Source organism: Physcomitrium patens, chromosome 20 (genome assembly GCF_059467195.1).
Source record: "Physcomitrium patens ecotype Gransden chromosome 20, ASM5946719v1, whole genome shotgun sequence".
NCBI lineage: Eukaryota > Viridiplantae > Streptophyta > Bryopsida > Funariales > Funariaceae > Physcomitrium > Physcomitrium patens.
Window position 1 is genome coordinate 7453706 of NC_143429.1, and position 21352 is coordinate 7475057.

The 21352-nt window shown below is 35.6% G+C and overlaps 2 protein-coding genes across 3 annotated transcripts; one reads left to right on the forward strand and one right to left on the reverse strand.

Annotated features, from left to right (window-relative positions):
* Positions 1-12356: 12356 nt before the first annotated feature.
* LOC112273162 (bifunctional nuclease 2) lies at positions 12357-15090 on the forward strand. 2 transcript variants are annotated; one of them, XM_024501639.3, is made up of 2 exons: positions 12357-12576; positions 13464-15090. In XM_024501639.3, the coding sequence occupies exon 2, from the start codon at positions 13543-13545 to the stop codon at positions 14542-14544; it is 1002 nt and encodes a 333-aa protein (XP_024357407.1). In that variant the 5' UTR covers positions 12357-12576; positions 13464-13542; the 3' UTR covers positions 14545-15090. The 2 variants fall into 2 exon arrangements, with proteins under 2 accessions (XP_024357407.1, XP_024357406.1); XM_024501638.3 differs by having other exon boundaries at positions 12357-12439.
* A 2019-nt stretch (positions 15091-17109) lies between these two features.
* On the reverse strand, positions 17110-20251 carry LOC112273161 (uncharacterized). Its single transcript, XM_024501635.3, has 2 exons — positions 20063-20251; positions 17110-19585 (listed from the first exon to the last, which is right to left on the reverse strand). Exon 2 carries the CDS (start codon positions 19358-19360, stop codon positions 17630-17632), a length of 1731 nt encoding a protein of 576 aa, XP_024357403.1. The 5' UTR covers positions 19361-19585; positions 20063-20251; the 3' UTR covers positions 17110-17629.
* Positions 20252-21352: the final 1101 nt, after the last annotated feature.

Here is a 21352-nt window from a genome sequence, read left to right on the forward strand (position 1 = left end):
ATCATCTTTATATCTCCACTTTCTACTATTCTTGTTCTTTCCTGTGTTGGTGAATTGAGTTGATGCATCGCAAGCATTAACTCCCTCAATTGTTCTTGCATTTGTGCCATTGCACTCTTCATTTCAACAAGCTCTGCCATAATGATACTAAGAAGAAAAATTTGTCTGATATTGCTCAAGACAAAAGAAAAAGAAAAGACTTGATAACAAAGAAGATACTAAGAACAATATCAGTTTAGAAATGGGTAATCCGCAAACTTCTAATACGCTTATGTCTTGTCAAGAGAAAGGGGTAATCCACTCTTACTCAAGAAAAAACAAAGCTCTGATATTGTAAGTGTACTCTTGTCAATCTGTCACGGACAAGAACTCGATGAAAAAATAATTCAAACAAGTGAGCATTCACTCAAAGAGAGGTAACAAAATATATAAGTATATATATTGAAAGAGAAACTGGAATGGCTATTGCCAAAAGACAAGAAAATTAGAGACCCTTGAAACTAGACTAGAAGCAAGAAAGGAGTTGACAAGAGTGAAGAAGCCTTCACTCTTGTCTCTATATATACTATCTAACTAGGGGCTACGTGGCGACGTTCTATAGGACCTCCAATGTGTGTTGACTTTATAGGACACATGCCTTGACTTACAAGGCAAGTTTTTCTACGTGTGGGCCACATAGTTAGCTTGATCTTCAAGCTAACAACATGTGTGGCACATGGCCAACTTGTTGACCACGTTTCTAATCCAAAAAGTCAATTAAAGACACCTATGAAGTCAAAGCAGCATCTAAGAAGTTTCTAGGAAGCTTCCATATTAAATATTATAGAATTAACTTACTTTTATTTATTTTTACTTACTTCTACCTATTTCTATATGTAATTATTAGCTTACATGATTATGGCCGTGACACTTGAAGAACAACCTAATTATGTGGTCTACACATAGAAAACTTGCCTTGTAAGCTAAGACATGTATCTTGCAAAGTCAACATATATTAGAGGTCCTACAAAATATTGCCACATAGCTCCTAGTTAGATAGTATATATAGAGGCAATAGTGAAGCCTTCTTCAGTCTTGTCAATTCCTTTCCTGCTTCTAGTCTAGATTTAAGAGTCTTTAGTTTCCTTGTTTTATGGCAATAACTATTCGAGTTTTGTTTTAATATACATACTACTTTATCACAATTTTTTCACTTTATTTTTAACACAAATTTTCCAAGTTAATGCATCTTTTTCTAATTCATGTCTTTAACAAATTGACAAGAGTACACTTACAATATTAGAGCTTTGTCTTTCTTGATTAAGAGTGGATTATCCTTTTTTCTTGATAAGACATAAGTATATTAGAAGTTACGGATTATCCTCTTCTAAATTAATATTGTTCTTAGTATCTTTTTTGTTCTCAAGTCCCCTCTTTTGCTTGTCTTGAGGGATATTAGATATTTATTTTCTAAATATTATTATGGCAGAGCTTGTTGAAATGAAGAGTACAATGGCATAAATATAGGAGCAATTGAGGGAGTTCATGCTTACGATACATCAACTCAGTTTACTACTACAAGAAGCAAGAAGAATAGCAAGAAATGCTGATATAGTGTCAAGGATAAGAACATAATAAAGAAAAATAAACAAGTGAGACTTCTTTCAAAGAAAGATGATAAAATAGAAATAACTTGATATATATATTAAAAAAGAAATTAGAATGGCTATTGCCAAAAGAGAAGAAAATTAGAAACCCTTGAAACTAGACTGGAAGCAAGAAAGGAGTTGACAAGAGTGAAGAAGGCTTCACTCTTGTCTCTATATATACTATCTAACTAAGGGCTATGAGGCGACGTTCTATAGGACCTCCAATATGTGTTCACTTTGTACGACACATGCCTTGACTTACAAGGCAAGTTTTTCTACGTGTGGACCACATAATTAGCTTGGTCTTCAAGCTAACAACATGTGTGGCATATGGCCAACTTGTTGACCACGTTTCTAATCCCAAAAAGTTAATTAAACACACATATAAAGTCAAAGTAGCATCTATGAAGCTTCTAAAAAGCTTCCATACTAAATACTATAGAATTAATTTACTTTTATCTACTTTTACTTACTTCTACTTATTTATATATGTAATTATTGGCTTACATGAGTATGTTCATGACATATAGATATGATTGGAGCTACTTCAATATTTGCATCTAATCATGTCCCTTCTCCTACGGTGAAACATCCTTTTGGTACTAGAGAACCAAAAGTTACCTTGTTTGAGAAGTTTGATGGCACAAGATCTAAGTTTTGAAGATTTATCAATCAAGTACAATTAGTGATTGAACTTCAATCCCAAAGCTATCCAACTCCAAGATCATAAGTTAGATTCACTGGTACATTTCTTTTAAGTTTAGTATTATCATGGTTTCTATCTTTTTTTGAATGATGAGATCCAATATTGGATAATTTGGAAGCTTTTTTAGCAGAGTTTTGATCCATGTATGAAAAACGTGATGCAACTCGTGTTGAAACCAACAAGATCCATATTTTATAACAAGCCAATTCATTCGTAACATTATATTCTTTACAATTTTGACAACTTACAAGTGATATTAAGTAGGATGATGTTGCACTTATTAGCCAATTTTTCTATAGATTACAATATGAGGTAAAAAAAATTGATGTTCAACTTACTTGATCTTCAAACATTGAGTCAAACAATTGACTTTGCTATGAAGTGTTACTATCAACTTTTTGAATTTTGATTTGAGAGTCGGACAAGTGGGCCTTAATATTACTATAATTCAATGGGAACACCAACGCCTCTTCAACACATACATTCAAAAGTAGAGGATATGCAAATTGATGCGGTATGTTTCAAACCTCTTATTGAGCAAAAAAAGACTTATTAGCGTCAAGAAGGATTGTGCTTATATTGTGAAAAACCTAAGCACATTGCTTAATATTATCCAAAGAAGTGACACAATTATAAAATAAAGAGTATGAATGTCAAAGAAGACAATATATCAAAAAACAAGTTTCTCTAGTTATAATAAAGACCATATAGTTGGAACTTTGTACAATACCTAATGAAGGTGAGATTCTCTGCTCTAAACCTTCTCTTTGTTTTATATTAAATATTATTTTAGGACCTATACATTACAAAACCTTTGCCTTATTAGATTCAGGAGCCTCAACATGTTTCTTAGATGAAGAGTTTGCTAAAAAACTTAACATATCTTTAATAAGGAAAATTAAACAAATTCACGTAGAAATCATCAATGATTTCCCATTATCTTTTGGAGATGTTACTCACGAAATCCTTCCCATAGAAGTAATAACTAATAGTTATAATAGCTTTGTGGTATTTAATATCATTAGATCTCCTTCTAATCCAATCATTTTAAGTTTATCATGGTTAAAAGAATACAATCTTTGAGTACATTGGATTTCTTGTACTCTTGATTTTTCTAAAAGTACAACTAAGAGTATAGTTAATCAAGTAGAAAATCACAAGTCTAGTACAATTAAACCTATATTTGTAAGTATAATAACTTTCTTGTATACTGCAAAAAAAAGATCACCTTGTGTCATTTATGCCATACTTGTTTCTAATGGTGCAAAGACTTCAAGTGATATTCCAAGCCAACATCAAGATTTTTAAGATATATTTGAAAAAAAGAATGCAAATACTCTTCCAGAACATCGTTCTTATAACTACTCAATTGACCTTTAAGAACAGGTATCCACTACTTCTAATATTTGGACTTCTTAATTAATTAAATCAAGCTAAGATCTATACAAAAATAGATCTATGAGGAGCATACAATCTGGTACACATCAAAAAAGGAGATGAATGGAAGACTACATTTCAAATCAATTATAGAAATTTTGAATATAATGTCATACTTTTTGGACTTACAAATGCACCATTATCTTTTCAACATCTTATGAATGATGTTTTTTGAGAGTTTTTGGATGATTTTGTTGTTTGTTATCTAGACAATATCTTGATCCATTCTTAGAACACAGAAGAACATGAACTTCATGTTTGTCATGTGTTACAAAGTTAAGAGATATGGGACTATACACTAAGATAGAAAAGTGTGTATTCCACACTAATCAAGTTGACTTTTTAGGTTACATCATTTGAAATGATGGACTTATAATGGATCCTAAGAAAATTCAAATTATTATGGATTGAAAGATCCTAAAAATAGTTTGAGATGTCTAATTTTTTTTAAAATTTACTAATTACTATCGGATCTTCATCAAGGACTTCTCTCAAATTGCAGCTCCACTTACACATTTGACTTGCAAAGACAAACTGCAATAAAATCAAGAAGCGGAAGCAGCATTTAAAGCTTTAAAGATAGCCTTTGTTTCTGTACAAATCTTGTATCACGTTGAATTTTCTAAGGCATTCTTATAGAAATAGATGCATTAGACATTGCTTTAGGTACTATATTATCATAAATAGGAATAAATGATAAACTTCATCCAATAGCTTTTAATTCCAAGAAATTTTTAGCTGCCAAAATTAACTATGAGATCTACAACAAAGAGCTTCTTGTAATTGTGGATTCTTTTCAAGAATGGCATCATTATCTAAAAGGCACTTCTAGTCTAGTCACTGTGTATATGGATTACAAGAACCTCGAGTATTTCATATCAACTTGTGTTTTAAATCATCGCCAGACTTATTGGAACATATCTTTGTTAAGATTTGAGTTCAATATCATTTATCGGCTAGAAAAACAACAAGGTTTATCCAATGCCCTTTTTGAACATTCTTAACTTCCACCTAAATAAAGAGATGCAACTTTTGATCAATAAAGAATAATTTTATTGAAGCCAAAATAATTTCATCTTTAAGCACTAAAATCAACATTGTCTGTTGATTCAAACAAATTCAGTTAAGTATGTCCTCTGATCCTCTTGTTTATTATATCAAGAATACTTCTTCTAAATCTCGTGATACTTCTAAGTTTGAGTTCAAGAAAAACCTACTTTATTTTCAAAGATGCCTATATGTGCCAGAAGAAAAAGCATGCTCATATATTCTTCAAGCACATCAGGACTTTCTAATAGTACGACATTTTGGATACAACAAGACTCTGAAGCTAATATCTAAAAATTTTTAGTGGCTGCAAATGTGGAAGGCTGTAAAAGACTTTGTTCAATTGTGTGATATTTGTTCAAGGTCAAAAATTCCTCAGCATCAACCTTATAAACTTCTTCAACCCTTATCTATTCTAGAACAACCATGGTCTTTTATTTCTATGGATTTTATTATGGATCTTTTAGTCTTAAGATCATGTGATTCTATATTTGTCATAGCAGATTGTATTACCAAAATGACACATTTTGTACCATGCACAAAATCTATCACAGTTGAAGAAATAGTCAAATTTTTCTTTGACAATATCTATTGATATCATGGATTGCCAAAAGATATTATATTGGATAGGGAGACTCAATTTATATCAAGATTTTGGAGAATTCTTTTTAAGATCTTAAAGCTAGACATAAAACTTTCTTTGACCTTTCATCTTCAAACTGATGGACAAACTAAGTGCATAAACCAAGTTTTGGAGCAATACTTAAGCTATACCATCAATTATCAATAATATGATTGGAGAACCGTCTTACCATTAGCAAAGTTTGCTTATAATAATATGATGCATTCTCTTATGTAATAAACATTTTTTTTTTTTTTGCCAATTATGGTTATTATCCACAACTTTATACTTATATACTTTATACTTTAAAATTTGATAATCATGTGGCAAAAGGTTTGAAAAATCATTTGTCAAAACTACATGCAATAATGAAGGTGCAATTAAAAGAAGCTCAAGAATAAAAAAAAGTTCAATGTGGATGCCTATCAAAAAGAACAACCACAATTCAATGTAGGTGACAAGGTATGGTTGCTTTGTTGTAATATCAAGACTACTTGTTCTTGTGATAAGTTGAACTACTATAAGCTTTGACCTTTTTTTATTTGTGGAAAAATCAATTTAATTGCTTATCAATTACATCTACCAAACGAAATGAAGATCCATCATATCTTCCACATATTTCTTCTTGAACTATACAAGACTATGAACATACCAAGAAAAAAACAAGCTCTACCTTATCCTATAGAAGTAGACAATAATAAAGAGTTTGAAGTAGAAGAAATTCTAGATTCAAAATAAATTAGAATATTTTATCCATAGGTGTATATATGATATTAATGAATGCATATGGAAGCCAATAAAAAATCTTGCAAATATAGTAAAGGCGGTGGAGGATTTTCATTGATGACATCCATCTAAATCAAAATGAAGAATAGTAAGTCTTTGCCATAAAAGAAACAAGGTCCAAAGAAAATTACATTCTACCTTCCATCTTTTTTTGTAACTTTTGTGTATTTGTGAAGTTAAGAAGATGGAAAAGCAAAAACTAGCAAATTCAACTCAAGAGCTTTCATTTGCAGACTTACCGGATAAGACATTGTGATTGTCACAACTTTCAAGATGACAAAATGGAGATGAAGATCTTCAAGAACAACATGTGAATAGACAATGAGATACAATGTGTTTGATATCACTACCTTGGAAAAAACTCTCGATGTTTGGTGATTTTATTAGAGGTAGAAAAAATTCCTAATAGTATTCCAAACGTTTTATTTGAAAGAAGTTACAAAGACGTCAACATCTATCAATTAACAGGGTGATCTTCTTGCCCTAATGTGAGCCACTATCAATGGCTGAGGGGGCCTATCAACTATCTTCAAAGAGAATAAAAATCGGAATATGTGGCAAATACAATTCGTTGCATCTTTGATTTCTTCAATATATGAAGATTGCTCCTCATGGAACTCATCTCTAGAAGGAAAAATAATGTCATAGACATATATATGTAAACTAATAATTACTTATATGATTTAGATAAAAGTAGATAAAACTAGGTTAATTCCATAATATCTTCTATATAAGCTTCTTATAAGCTTCATAGACATTGCTTTAACTTTATAGGTGTCTTTAATTGACTTTTTAGATTAGAAACGTGGTCAATAAGTTGGCCATGTGCTACACATGTTGGTAGCTTGAAGAACAACTTAATTATATAGCTCGCATGTAGAAAACTTGCCTTGTAAGCTAAGACATGTGTCTTGCAAAGTCAACACATATTAGAGGTCGTATAGAACATTGCCACATAGCTCTAAGTTAGGTAGCATATATAGTGGCAAGAATGAAGCCCTCTTTACTCGTGTCAACTCTTTTCTTGCTTCTAGTCTAGATTTAAGAGTCTTTAATTTCTTTGTCTTTTGGCAATTTCCATTCAAGTTTTGTTTTAATATACATACTATTTTATTACTATTTTGACACTTTTCTTTTAACTCAAAATTTGAAGGTTAATGCATCTTCTTCCAGTTCATGTCCTTGATACTATCCCCAATGCTTGCAATACTTTCTTATTATTTTTAAAGTCTTAATTTTTTTTATTTTTTTCATTTCCTCCTAAGTTATAATAAGATTTTATTTTTCAAAGTTATAGGCTCAATCAATTGCCATTCCTTCAAAAGATGTAATAAAAATATTTTAAAGTTTTATTGAATTGACAATTTGATTAATTTTAGTAATATTTTTTAAATATCACACATTATTGATTTAGATTGTGATTTATTTGAAATATTGGATATGGAATCACATGTTGTAGCTTATTAAATAATGCTGATATATCTACCTCAATTGGTATAGTAACTAGTGCAAAAATGATGGTATGGTGATTGGAAAAGTTTCTCTTCATACAACTATGTTTTGTATTTGTAATTTTACTAGAAGATCTTAGATCCTTACATCTATTTCTATATTTCTAGTATTCATAGCTAAAACTTGGTATTTCACCTATTTTAAGAGATTCTTTGTAAATCCCTCTTCTTCTTTTGAGCTTTCTTTAAATGTTTTCACATGATAAAATGGTAATTTATCTTTATTATCTTTTCTAATAGAGGTGTCTTCTTTTGTAGCCATGTCTCCTAATACTGGTGGTTTGTTAAGTCGTACTTCTAAAAAAATAGCCTTGTTTATTATTCATTATGTTTATTGTCTCAAATTAAATGACCATTTCCAATATTATCACCAAAATTTTAGCTTAAGGTTTTTTTGGTTAATAGTGTATTGTAAAATAATAATTGCAATAAGAAGATACACCAAAGTGATAAATACATTCTTTGGTATAATATTTCTTTGCAACACAATAAAGTTTAAAATTATCTTAGAAATAATTGATCAATGCTTTTTTTCTTTTTTATTTATTTGAGTACAAAATAATATATCATTTTTTCTACACAATACTTCCAAAAATGGGCCAAACAAACTTATCATATTTATTCATTGCTGTACATCCAATTTTCAAAGAAAGAGAAAAAAAAATAAAAAAATATAAAAATTTGTTCATTCATTAATTCTTATATGCCTAGAAATTTCTTAACCACTGCTTTTATTCTAAATTCATGACAACACTATAATCAATTGCATTTTTATCCTATCTTCTTACTATATCATCATCCTTTCCTATTACAACTTTTGCTGAAGATTGTTAACGTCATCCAAGATGATGACACCTATGAAATATCAACTTATAACTCATTGATCAAATAATATATATGGATGGAAGAATAAGGCCTTTTTCACTCTTTTTAATGACTTTCTTGTGTTCTTGTCTTGGTTGAAGAATCTCTACTTTCTTTATATTTGATAATAGTCATTCTAATTTCTACCTTATATTTAATTTTTATTTGTCTATTTTCTTTCATTAAATGTCATAAGAGTGCATTACTTCTTTAGACTTTTTTAATGATTCATGACTTGGATAATAGTCTAATATTAAAATATTATTATAAAAATAATAAGAAAAAATATTAATAAAGATTAAAACCATAAAAAATGATTTATAAGACTATAGATGTTTTTAATCTTGAATCCATATATACTAGCTACTATAAAGAGCATGTTGAAGCTTTCTAAGAACCATAAAACTTATGACCAAAGCATTAAAGTTGTTGGTTGTTTTTTTTTATTAATCTTAAGTAATACGCTACTTCTAAGAAAAGCTGTTATAGTCATATGTCATATTTATAAGAATCTAAATATTTTATTTTAATATAAGATTTATTTATAATTTTATCTAAAAATATTCTTATGACATCTACTTACTTCTATTAACTTAATAAAATAAGTATTTATTCCAATAAATAATATATAAGTACAAGGTTTTTTGATAAATTAATATGTAGTTAATTTATATAATTATGAATTTTATATTTTTATATTTATATATAGTCTAAAATTTTGAAATTTAATTTTTTGGATGTAAATTTTTTAAATGATTTTTGTTCAATCTTACAAGGTTTCTACTTAGACAAGGTTTTAACAGTATCATGCCATGAAAATAGCTAAAACAATACTTGAAGAAATAGTCAAGTACTAGTGATAAAGATTTGTTTTAAACAAGAATTTGACATATATAACTAAATTAGTAAAAAAAAAAAATAGTAGTTATGAAAATCAAAATATTTAAATAATAAATAATAAGATATGAATATTATATTTAATAAATATAATCAATATTTTTTAAAAATATTTTAATTTTTATCAAAAAATAAACAATCAAAGTAATAATCATAAAATATCACTTTTAGAATTACAAAACAATTCATTTATTAACTTTTTATAAACCAATTTTGATTTAGATAATGTATATTTAACTTATGGTAATTTTTAGCATGCCATATATATATATATATATATATATATATATATATACATATAATTATTATATGTTTAACATTTTAAAATATTTTTAATATTTTTAATTTTTATATAAATTTATAATATTTTTTATTAGATATATTTTTTATATTTTTATTAATTTGAAATATTTATTTAAAAGAAAGAAAAATTATAATCTTAGTTTTTTATTTGAAAAAAAATAAAAATAATATATATATATATATATATATATATATATTCCAAATTTTTATTTTTATAATATAATACATTATTTGTGTATTACTTTTTATTCTTTTTATTCTAAATCATAGATAGGTATAAGAGTAATTTCATTTTCTAAAAGAAAAAGACTTGTCAATTGAAATAACTTAGTATTTACAAAGAAATATAAATGATATTTATACATACATTTTTTTGTAATATTAATAACAACCTATGTTTTAAAAAAAATAATGGTTTTTTTTGCAAATAAAGTCTTGAAAGATAGATTCTATGTTTTATGGTTAATAAAACTACTTAAAGATAATCTAAGTGTAAATAGTATATATTTATATTCATTGCGTACATAATCATAGTAAATTATACTTTTTTGTTTTGGTTTTGTATAAGCAATGATATATCATTATTTTGGTTTAATAAAACATATTAAATATGTATATATCTATATCTATATATATATATATATATAGATATACATATGATGATAAATTCTAATATAAGTATTTAAAAAGTTAGTATTAATATTTTTTTTGTTCCAAATAACGCAATTTATAAGAAATGATTATTAAATAAGTATTATATATATATATATATATATATATATATATCATCTTTTTAATACAAACATATAAGAGTTTGGATTAAAGAGAATAAACTAAAATTAAAATAAATAGTAATAAGATGCAATAAATTTATAAGATTTTAAAGCTATAATTAAAATAAATATATAATAACTTTCGAAGTAAAATTCTTTTTATTATTTTTTATTATATTTTATGCTAATCTGTTAGCGAATATTATTTTTGTAATATCAACATATTTTGTAAGAAAATTCAATGTATCAAAACATTATTTTAAAAAATAGTTTTTATATTAAATTTATTTTAACCTTTCTTCTTTGACACCTTGTTTATTATTTGAATCAATAATACAACTCAAGTTCTAAATTTAATAGAATTTACTTGTGACATAAGAAAATTTGATGTTTTTTAAAAAAATTACTAGATAACAAACAACAATCTTAGGATTCTTTTCTTCATGCTTATGATACATAACATATTTACAAAGTTATCACTTTTGAAATGTTTTTTGTGTTATTGTATTCATTTAATATTTTAGATTTATTTTCTTAAAAGGTTGTTAATGATTGACAACCATGATATCAAATGCACTAAGTGATCAAATCCAAAAAGACTATTGATAAGAGTCTTTTATTATATATATACATATATAATTTCTCAAATAAATTAAAAGTGGTTTATATCACCTTTGACATTAACCTTTCATGTCAATTAGATTTTCAATCTTGCACACAAAAAGCCAAATAAAGGCATAGACGGGTCACATCCTCTTCTTTATTTCGCTTCAGACCCATTCTAATTCAGTAGAATTATTAAAAAGTTATCTCAATATAGTTTCATATATATATATATATATATATAGACATGTATATGGAGAATTTTTTAAAGATGCAAGCTAGTTGATATGCACAAGTATCAGTGATAAGCACTCTGCATTAGTTTCTATTTAAAAAAATAAAATAAAACTATAGTTAATCTCCTTCTTACCATGGACAAAAACCTAAACTTATCCAAATCCAGGCACACCTCGAAGTGCCCACCGACACGTGGCAATTGATACCGTCACGTGTCGGCGGAAGTATACGTGGAACCTGAAATTCCCGTTCACACCGCATCTGGGTGAGCCGGACACATTCCCACGGTAAGAGCAGTTCAGAAAATTCGCATTTGCCGACGCACGCAAAGTTAGTGGACGGGGAAGATACCGAAGCACTCGGTTGCAAATCGACAAACCGTGGGGACAGATTTCGAATCTGCCCGTCATGGTTCGGCAAAGCTCAAATTGATGGTACCCAGGGGTAAAAGAATCCAGCTTAGGGTCTCATCTATGATTGTTGTTGCGGTGGATGGGGCCCAGGAACGGCAGAACGAGCCTGATCATGCCACAGCCTGTGCGGGAGCACCATTAATGTGGCCGCCCACACCCATCACAAGATCCGAATCTGGGAGAGCTCTGCCGCATTAAGTAGGATCCCCCACTTGATCCCTGCAGGTCCAACACAGCAATCCGATGAGCTTCGTTGCGAAGCCAATGATTTGCCAGTTGGGAGGAATTCAAACTCCTGTTGGTGGTCCACGGCCATGGCGTTGGCATTCACAGCCTTTTTCTTCCAGCACGCGGTTCCTGCACAGTGAATTCCTGCGCCTCACCATGTCGTGGGTAAATTCAGCAACCCGTGGAGCAGGAGCTACTAGTAGGGTCCTGATTTGGTTTAGTTTAGTCTAGGCTAGGCTAGTCTACCCTCCTTGCGGGAGGATAAAGTTCCACAGGAAGCTATTGTTCTACGCTACCTCAAGTGTTGCTGGTTAGTGTTGCTGCCGTCGGAGCGGAGTCGCGTCGTCTCCGACCTTGAACTCATTTGTAAATATCTGCGTGGAGGTGGGTGGATCACCAAGCGTTGAGCTTCTATTGAGCCCTGTTGTGGTGAATTACTCAGTTGATACTTGCTTGCTTGTTTGTCGGTTTGGAAGTGTTCCGGGGTGATTCAAGAGTCCAGGCCTCAAAATAGGTTATTGGTATGTGTTCTCCTTTTGTAATTTCACAAAGTGTGATTTATGGGTGCGTTTTTTGCTGTTATGCCGTGAAGCAGTGGCTTCTGTTCTGTCATGTGGGCTGCGTCGACTGCTTTGTTATATGGCGCTCTTTTAAAATGCTTGCGGCTTGCAGTTGCTCGAAGATGGTGTTGTCGATGTCGTACACTCTCAACTGAGGTTCCTTAGGACCTCAAGAAACCTTTACCGTGTTTTGATATGGCTTGGGTAATTTTGTGTGGTTGATGTGTTATAGAAGTTGTGTTCTTGTTTGAGTTCAGTAAATGGAGTTGTGTCCTGGGAGGTGGTACGAAGTACTGGCGGGTTTTCAGGCCGCTTTCGTTTGTATTGGTTTCCTATGTTCGAGTCGCCTGGCTCTTCGTTTACTCAATTGTGTCGTTTACTCAGATGTTTGACTCTGAAGCACCTCGTACACGTTTCACTCCACACTGGGATGGTTCTTGCGTAACTGATTGCTATCAGATTCAAATATTCCACACTCAACTTGCGTGCATTTATCTGGTCTGTCATGTGCCGTAATTTCCTAAGGAAAGAGAAGATCTGCCGGTGATGGATTGCTCCCCCATTTTTGCACTCTACCGGGATGACTGAGATGAATTTGTGGGTCATGTGTGTTCTAGTATCGTATAATAACTTGAGTCGGAGCTCTCATCCTTTCTTCTGTGATACGTACCTATTCCAGTCGCTAGCGTGCAGTGATACCCTGTCTATGTGTGTGCTTGGTGTAATACTATTTCATTTTGTTGCTGTCCCTCTGGATGCTTGTCGTATTTAGTACCTTCTGTTGACATTACAACTTACCATTGATGTCATCATCTAACGTTACAACACCGATCCCTATGTATGTGCAGGTTGATCAAGTCGCTGGCACCCTGTACACTTGCCACAACTATTTAGTGCGCTTCTTGCTATCAAGCCTGCCAGACCAGAATGGCAACCATAACACAAACTGGAGCTCTGTCAGTACTCCTCTCATATTGCCCCGCGCCTGCACATCAAAGCCACACAACGCCGGCGCTGTTCCCACAATCGTCTCTTGCGAGCAGTAGTAAGCTTAACCAGCCAATTCTCAAGGGTGCCCTCTCTTTCGGCTTCGGCAACGGCCAAGGAAGACGATCAAGTGGGAAATCCTACTCTAGCAGGTCATTCGACAATGGTCTTCCACTCGATCAACCATTCAGCGAAAACGATGAAGATTATGTCGACTCAACTGTGCTGGAGGCTTTGGAGGTCAAGAGTGGACCTGAGGGCTTTATTATCAAGATGCGTGACGGGCGATTCTTGAAGTGTGAGCACAACATGCCTGAGTCGGGTCATCTTCCCGAGTATGGCCCCCAGCCAGCGATCGTTCTGCAGTTGAACAATGCATCCAAATTGCTGCTGCCCATCATCGTGTTGGAGCTTCCGTGCACCATGCTGCTTGAGGCAGTACGCAACGTCCCCATCAGTCGGCCCACTGTCTACCACGTGATGAAGGACATGATCGACGTGATGGGGTATCAACCTAAGATGGTTCGCATCACGCGGCGCGTGCATGAAGCCTACTACGCTCGTGTGTACATGAGCAAAGCAGGAAATGAATCTGGAGAGGTCGTGAGCTTAGATCTTCGCCCTTCGGATGCTATAAACCTCGCTATTCGGTGCAAGGTCCCCATACAGGTGAACAAATCGCTAGCTGAAGGAGATGGTGTGCACGTTGTGGCAGAGCCTTTGAAGCTTCCGTCACGTGCATTACGATCTTCTTCAGTTCTTACTGTGGCTAACCTAGATCGACCCGACTCCAGTCGCTGCGGAGCAGCAGAGGAGTTTATCCTGGTTCGGAATATGATGATTGCAGCTGTGGAGGAACGGTACAGCGATGCCGCCAAGCTGCGAGACGAGCTCAGGCAGTTCCGTGAGAAGAGAAGATCACGTCAATTCAAGCAACTGTGATTTTTGAAGCAGTTGTCATTCATTGAGAGGGAAGGTAAATCTAGAGACTATTCATTGATTTATCTGTGCACTGCAGTTGGATCTGAAATGTCTTGCAGGTCACGCATCTTCACAAAACTGGAAGGTGCTGGGAGGGCTTGTGTATTTGGAGAGGTGTCTGAACAAGAGCTGTGGTGAATATGTTGTTCATATTTTTGTATAGTGGGACTTGATCAAATCACTCCACATGTCTGATTTGATGTGTGTAGCAGGATGCCACAAGTAGTATACAGGATTAGATCTTCTAGGCGCGTAAATATCAGGATTTCTGGTGAAATATTGTTCTCTACGAGCACAGGAGGGTGCTTTTGTACAAATTATTAAGGTCCCTTGGGTCACTGTAGATTGTATATACCTTGGTTGGGTCGGGCAGTAACCACTACTGCTGGGCTCCTCTTCTTGAGCTCTAATCTGTCGAAATCAACGGCATCGCTTGTTGATGCCTTCGTTATGAATGTGAAGTCTCCAGGTTCGTGGCGGATCATGGTGAACAACATTCTCGATGAATTGATTGCATTTCTTTTGTCACTTCTCATCAATTCTAATTCGACCATTGTGATCGCTTTTCTATGGTTTACGTTGCATGCGTGTGCTTGAGTGAAGTGGACAAGGCTACAGTTTATGTAACTTGAACGTATGCTATACTTGCGGGATCACAATCATGTTTTTATTGAACGTTGTGTTGCAATGATCCCATTTCGGTGATGTTTGAAAAACGGTTCAAGCGAATGTCCATACTCTGGCGGTGCCGCTCCTTCTCATGTAAGAAACCGGAGAATAATTGGGGGGGACGGTTGAGCATTCTGGACTGGAAGGCTGCAGCTTGGTGAAGAGCGGATGTTACTGACTAGTGTGGAGAAGGCGATGTAGAATTGAAGACCAGAGGAAGCACAGCTGTTTGGAAAGTGTGTTTTGTTTAAATCTAACAACGTTACAGTTTTTGACTGAGGATTAAGACGGCTACGTGACAGCAAATCGCTTCGGATATTCACGAGACCGCAGACTATCTCGCACTTGCCTTGATTTTGTCTTGGCAGAAGGACCTTCACGATGTCTTCGTTACAAGGGCGATTTTGTGGATTGTGCGACTGGAGATGAATCTTATAGCAGCAGGGACCGTCAGCATCTGCCGCTGAGTCTCTTGAGGAGAGCTCCACCTATTGTATTAGTTCTCCTCAAGTGTTCATAACTGTAGCAAGCTGGAAGATGGTGTCAAATTCTTCATGACTGCCATGTTCAGATTCAGGTTTTAGGCTCCGTTGAAGAATTTTCCTGAGGCACATTTCCATTAAGAATGAAACACTCTAATTTGCCGCATTTGAGTTACTAAATTCTTCAGCAGTTGTTACCCGTCCCTGCTGTATAGGCGATTTAAAACTCTGTTAATGGCAGCCCACGAGCATGCCATGTCCCTAATTTAAAATAGACATGTTTTGAGCACAGTTGGCGATTATCAGAGAAACTCGTTACATGGGTTTGTGTCCACTAACAAGCTGCTGCATGTGACCCACACATGAAAAAATCTCACCCACCCACATATGTTTGACTAGCTCACTCCAAAATTCACTGAAACATAAGGATGTGCAACATTTTCTTCTCTTGTATCTCTATTTCATGTGGTGCAGCCTCAGGAATTTCCAGGCTGAAGGAATAAAGGTCAACACTCTCATGGAAAATTTCTTTTCTGTGCAGGTTTGATGCGAAGGTTCGTTCGAAGCGCTTTAATTCTGCCATGTTGATTCGACAGTACTCACCTCCAAGCTTTCTCTGCAGGAAATTGTGGGAGGCTCAATTACAGACAAGCTGAAGCTTCTTTACTAGATTCAACGGATGAGTCTTATGAATTGCTATTTCGGAGATTAAGATCCTGTGTCAGGATGACGGCTCTTCTAGAGCTCTTAGGAACGACGATGATTTCGGCAAACCTTATAGAGCCCAGCAAATAACGCTATGCCGAAGTGTTTTTTTTTTTTTTTTTTTTTTTTTTTCTTTCTTTCTTTCTTTCTTTCTTTCTTTCTTTCTTTTTTCTTTTTTACTGATGCAGAGGGCTTTGCTCGCAATGTTTCGATGCTCTTCCGTCGATGATGATATGTGGGTTCAAGCGCCTGGTTGCGGTAATCGGTTATTTAGTGACTTTGGTCTGAAACCCTGCGGAACCATGCAGATGTGTAGACAGATTTGAAAATCGTATTTTATGTTCATTCTAACGACTCATTAAAATTCGAAAATCGTATTTTATGTTCATTCTAACGACTCATTAAAATTCGAAAATCGTATTTTATGTTCATTCTAACGCGCATTGACCAGGTTTAGCTTCTTTTCTGAAAGAACGGTTATATTCAACGATTTTACTTATCTATTCCTGCTTCTTTGCTGTTCTTATCTTCTTCCTCTACAAACTTATGCTTGGCACTGGGCTGGACTATATCTTCAGTTCTTACAACGAGAAGAGTTGTAGTGACCAGAATTTAGGCTTTTCATATCTACGACCAACATAATGCATACCATCCCATTTGCACTGCCATGTACTGCAAACTTAAGCTTCAAATAAGGTTCACAACAAGGGCTCTAAGGAGTAAAACCAGGGCATCGTCGAGGATGCAAGGCCCGGCAATTTCAACCAGGAGACTAACATCTGACTTGTAAATTCGCAAGAACAAGGCAAAACTGAATAAGGTTCTAAGTCTTGATAGTCCAAGACAGTTTGGCTAAACGCACGACCGAATTCGGCACAATCTGCAGCCTCAGTTAGACTTAAGTTGTCGTTCGACATGCCCACAAGGTAAGACAACTGTACATCGTGTACAGTCTCCTGCGACACTGCCAAGTTCATCTGCTGCCCACCGTCACGTTCGTCCATAAATAAGTCAGGTGAGTGGAGAATTCTCGAGTATTTTCAGCATATTCTAAAGAGGAATTCGAACGCAGCTCTACATGTTCTAAAATTACAAGTTGGATCGCTCAATTCTCCTCAGCAGCTTCGAATGAATCCTCGGAATAGCTCATCTGAATCGCTCCAGGAGATAGTGTAAAAACTGGAAGTAGATTATTCAGAGGTAAGAGCTTGAAGACAGATGGCATGAGATGGTTCGGTTGATCTTAATCGCAACAAAACATTGTCGCCAATCTTCAAGCTTTTGACAGATATCCTCACCGCTCCCGCTTCACCTGTGCCGTACTGTGCACTCAAACACAGAGAATCGCTGTGATGGAGCATCACACTATGTCGTCGTCCCTCGCTGTGCGCTTCGACTAACACCAATGGCTTCGCAGTTGTAATTGCGTGGTCTATCGGTATGGATCTCACCCGGCCGTAGGTATCCACCGCTAGAACTCGTTGGTCAGACTCCAGGTACGCGAGTTTCATCGCCATTCTCCCCTCCATGGCGATATAGGATCCTGACGTGCCGGCGCTCAATCTGTGACACGACATAGCATCTCCTTGCAAGAGAAACAATGCTGAGGGTGACGATCCTACTAACAAACCCTCTCCTGGCCGAAGCGCACCGCGGAGGATAATCTCCACGGATTGGGCCAACCCGACTACAAAAGTCACTCTCGAAATTACGACCTGCGTCAAAGGCTCAGTGATGGCAAGGTTGGAATTCGTGGATGTTGTATCGGCATTGCCGCTGGCAAAAAGCTCGTCGCTCTCGTAACACGACGGGCGTGTATTCGTGACAAGGAGCTCGGTGGCGAGTTCGTTATGGCGGGTGGCGCCGTGATAGATGCTGAAGAGGTCGTCATCTATGTCGTGGTGATCGGTGACAGTGGAGGTGGATTTGAAGGACGATGACAAGTTATGCCTTACAATACTTGAACGTTGCGAGGAGGATGACAAAGAAGCTGCAACCAGAGGCAGGGAAAGCCGTTTGGTTCCCAAGGTGTTCTCGAATTCAGCAACCTGGTCTCCATAGCTCAAACGCGGTGATGGAATCACGGAGGTTGGGGAATGTGGCTCTGAGCTGGACCGGATGACTTGTACTCCTCCACTTCTCCGCATTCTGGTCACGCAGCATGTAAGGTTTTGAAGGTAAAACTCTCGTCTCCGGTTCTTCAAGCTCTTGTCAAGCACCACATGCGCCGCGCCCTGTTTGATGGCTTCTTTGACAATAGCCACCTCTGGCCGATGCGCTGCTTTCACGATTACCACCAGCTGTAAGCCTCCTTCCTCGCACCGATACTGTAGCCCTGGAAATTCTTTCCACATATTTATCTTGCAACGAATCTCTTCCTCCACGAGCTTCTGGTTGGCAGTCAGCCATTTCTGGTCGCCAACCTTGATCGGTATCCCAAATGGCCCGCGGATAGAGCTTAAAACAGAGACAATGGTAAGAACATCGCCTCTCTTGAGAGTGTGCTCCATCGCCCAGATAATGCCTGCATGAGAGATCTCCCTCACGCTCGCGTCGAAGGCCAACGTAACAACGTTCTGGTTCTCTCGACGCGATTCGTGCAATCTACTACTGCTGAAGCATCTGCAAATGCTAATCTCTGCCTCTGCGTTTTGAGAGGGATCTCTTTCTAACGACACTGTACCAAGGTTAAGCTTCAAGGCACCCAAACATGCACCTTCCACTTCCGAAAAGCTTGCATCGGAGGGTCGTGAGCTTAGCGGTTCTGATGAAGAGCTGTGCAAGCTAGAGCCCGGACTTGTTGTTTTCCGAAGCCCGAGAAAATTGCGGAATGAAGAGGTTATGTTACTGATTCGCGGTGTTTCGTGGGGACTAATTCTCAAATTTCTCCCTCCACCTCCGTGCCCAGCAGCTTGTGCCATCTCAAATAATCTTCAACTCGCTCACAACCTTCACATTTCTCAAACATCACCAACTTGTATCACACCCTCGAAGGATCACTTGGACCCTATACATCTGCGTCTTGATTTTCTACATTCAAGCAGAAACTTAGAGCGCACATCGTAAACCTGCGTCCTCCCTGAGACACCACCGAAGACTACACTTCCACAATCACAGCAACAATGTCGAATGGGGACGCTGATATCCTGAGGCAAGGTCAATAGAATCAGGATCAGTTCTAGCACTCAGCCTTCCATCAATCGCGGTCCCAAGTCTCACACGTCGCAATGTCAACAACAAATCTTCACACGCACAAAACCTGCTATCTCTATAACGAAAAAATACGCGCAAATGCAGGGATTCTCAGTCCAAAAATTCAGCACCGCTAACATAGCCTAAATTCGATCCCCTTGATATCTATCACTACGATCCGTCACAAGATTCCAACATCAAAGCAACAGACCATACTGTAGCCATTTCCGTTGATGACTTTGCCTTCAGAGAGAAAAAAGAAAAAAGAAAAAAACTCCACAACAAAGGCGCCTGTCAACGGAACCGGCAGCGGATTCACAACCTAAACAAGAAATTGTACAGAGATATAACCCCCGAGAACTATAAAAAGAAAAACACACTGTCTCTTCACACACGGGCTAAGCAAGCAGACACCGAGCTTCATCAACGACCTCTAACTTTGTGTAAAAGCTTCCTCAACGCATCGCTCAAGCTCCCCTACATTGCTCCATTCGTAGATGGCGGACAGATACTGAGGAATCCTCCCACGGTGAGATTCCTGACACGGATTCTCCATGGCAAGCGTGGTTACACTCAAGGCTCTTGGCCTGCAGGAGGAGCGTCACGAGAAGATTCAAAATAGAGCTTGAATTGTGCTCTCACGCTTTCTCTTTCCCTGCGAGGAGGATGCGCCGACAGATCAGCCCCATTCCCGCGGCTCCCATTCCCGCGGCTCTCCCGTTATTCTGGTCCCCGCATGGTACATCTCGAGCCCGCTCCAATCCTTTCCCCCTCGGTCGAAACCCGCGTTTCTTGCACCATCCTGGTATCTTTTTCTTTCCGCCCCGTTTCTTTCCCCCTTTGTCTTTTTTGGCTGGAGGTGTGCACCATGAGCTTCTATTCCATACTCGCTCTTTCAAATGAGGCTTGGAAGCGTGATCCTACATGTTGCGTTTTTTATTTTCTTCTTTCAGATGATAATTTAATGATAATTTAATGATAATTTAGTGAGATAAAATAAAAATGATATAGTTTCTTCATTCTTTATATTTGTCATTCAAAAATGGTATTGTAGGATTGTAAGCCTAGGAAAGGATGATTACATAGATATAATGCTTTGGGGAGTAGAGATGTATGTGTTTTCAAAATATGCATTGCCAGAAAAGGAATTTTTAATTTATAAAATTTTAAATTTATTATTTTTTACAATTTTATTTTCCCTTTTTATTGAATAATAATGATTGATAAATAAATAAATGACCTCCACCATATGTTATTAATTGATACCCTGTGACAGTAACCACTCCCTTATTCTACCTTCAAAGTTGGAAAATAACCGGACAACATATTAATGAGAACATGGTCAAAAGTGCAAACTCAGGCATTAAATGCCTTGTCACTCATTCAAGTATATCTGTATATGTAGAGGGAGAGATGTATGTGTAAACATGAAATAAAGAAGCAAATTTGAAATCTTAGAAGAAAATATATTGTAAGGAAGCAGAAAACTAATGAATGGTTAAATGAGAAAGAATGTTCTGTTCCAAAAGATTAGATTAAAAACTCCCAAACCAGACACTCATCCTTATCTTATCTTAACCACACAAATAATCTGAATTATTCTAGACATGCAATTGACATTGTTGGTACTCGTGGAGATCGTTCAGTTCATTTTTTAGCATACCATTTGCCACCATAAACAATGACAAGAATGGAATAAACGAGTTAGGCATAACTGATTT

Bases quoted from the DNA above. Each gene is read 5' to 3' on its own strand.
- LOC112273161 (XM_024501635.3), bottom strand. From the start codon at position 19,360: ATGGCACAAGCTGCTGGGCACGGAGGTGGAGGGAGAAATTTGAGAATT.
- LOC112273162 (XM_024501639.3), top strand. From the start codon at position 13,543: ATGGCAACCATAACACAAACTGGAGCTCTGTCAGTACTCCTCTCATAT.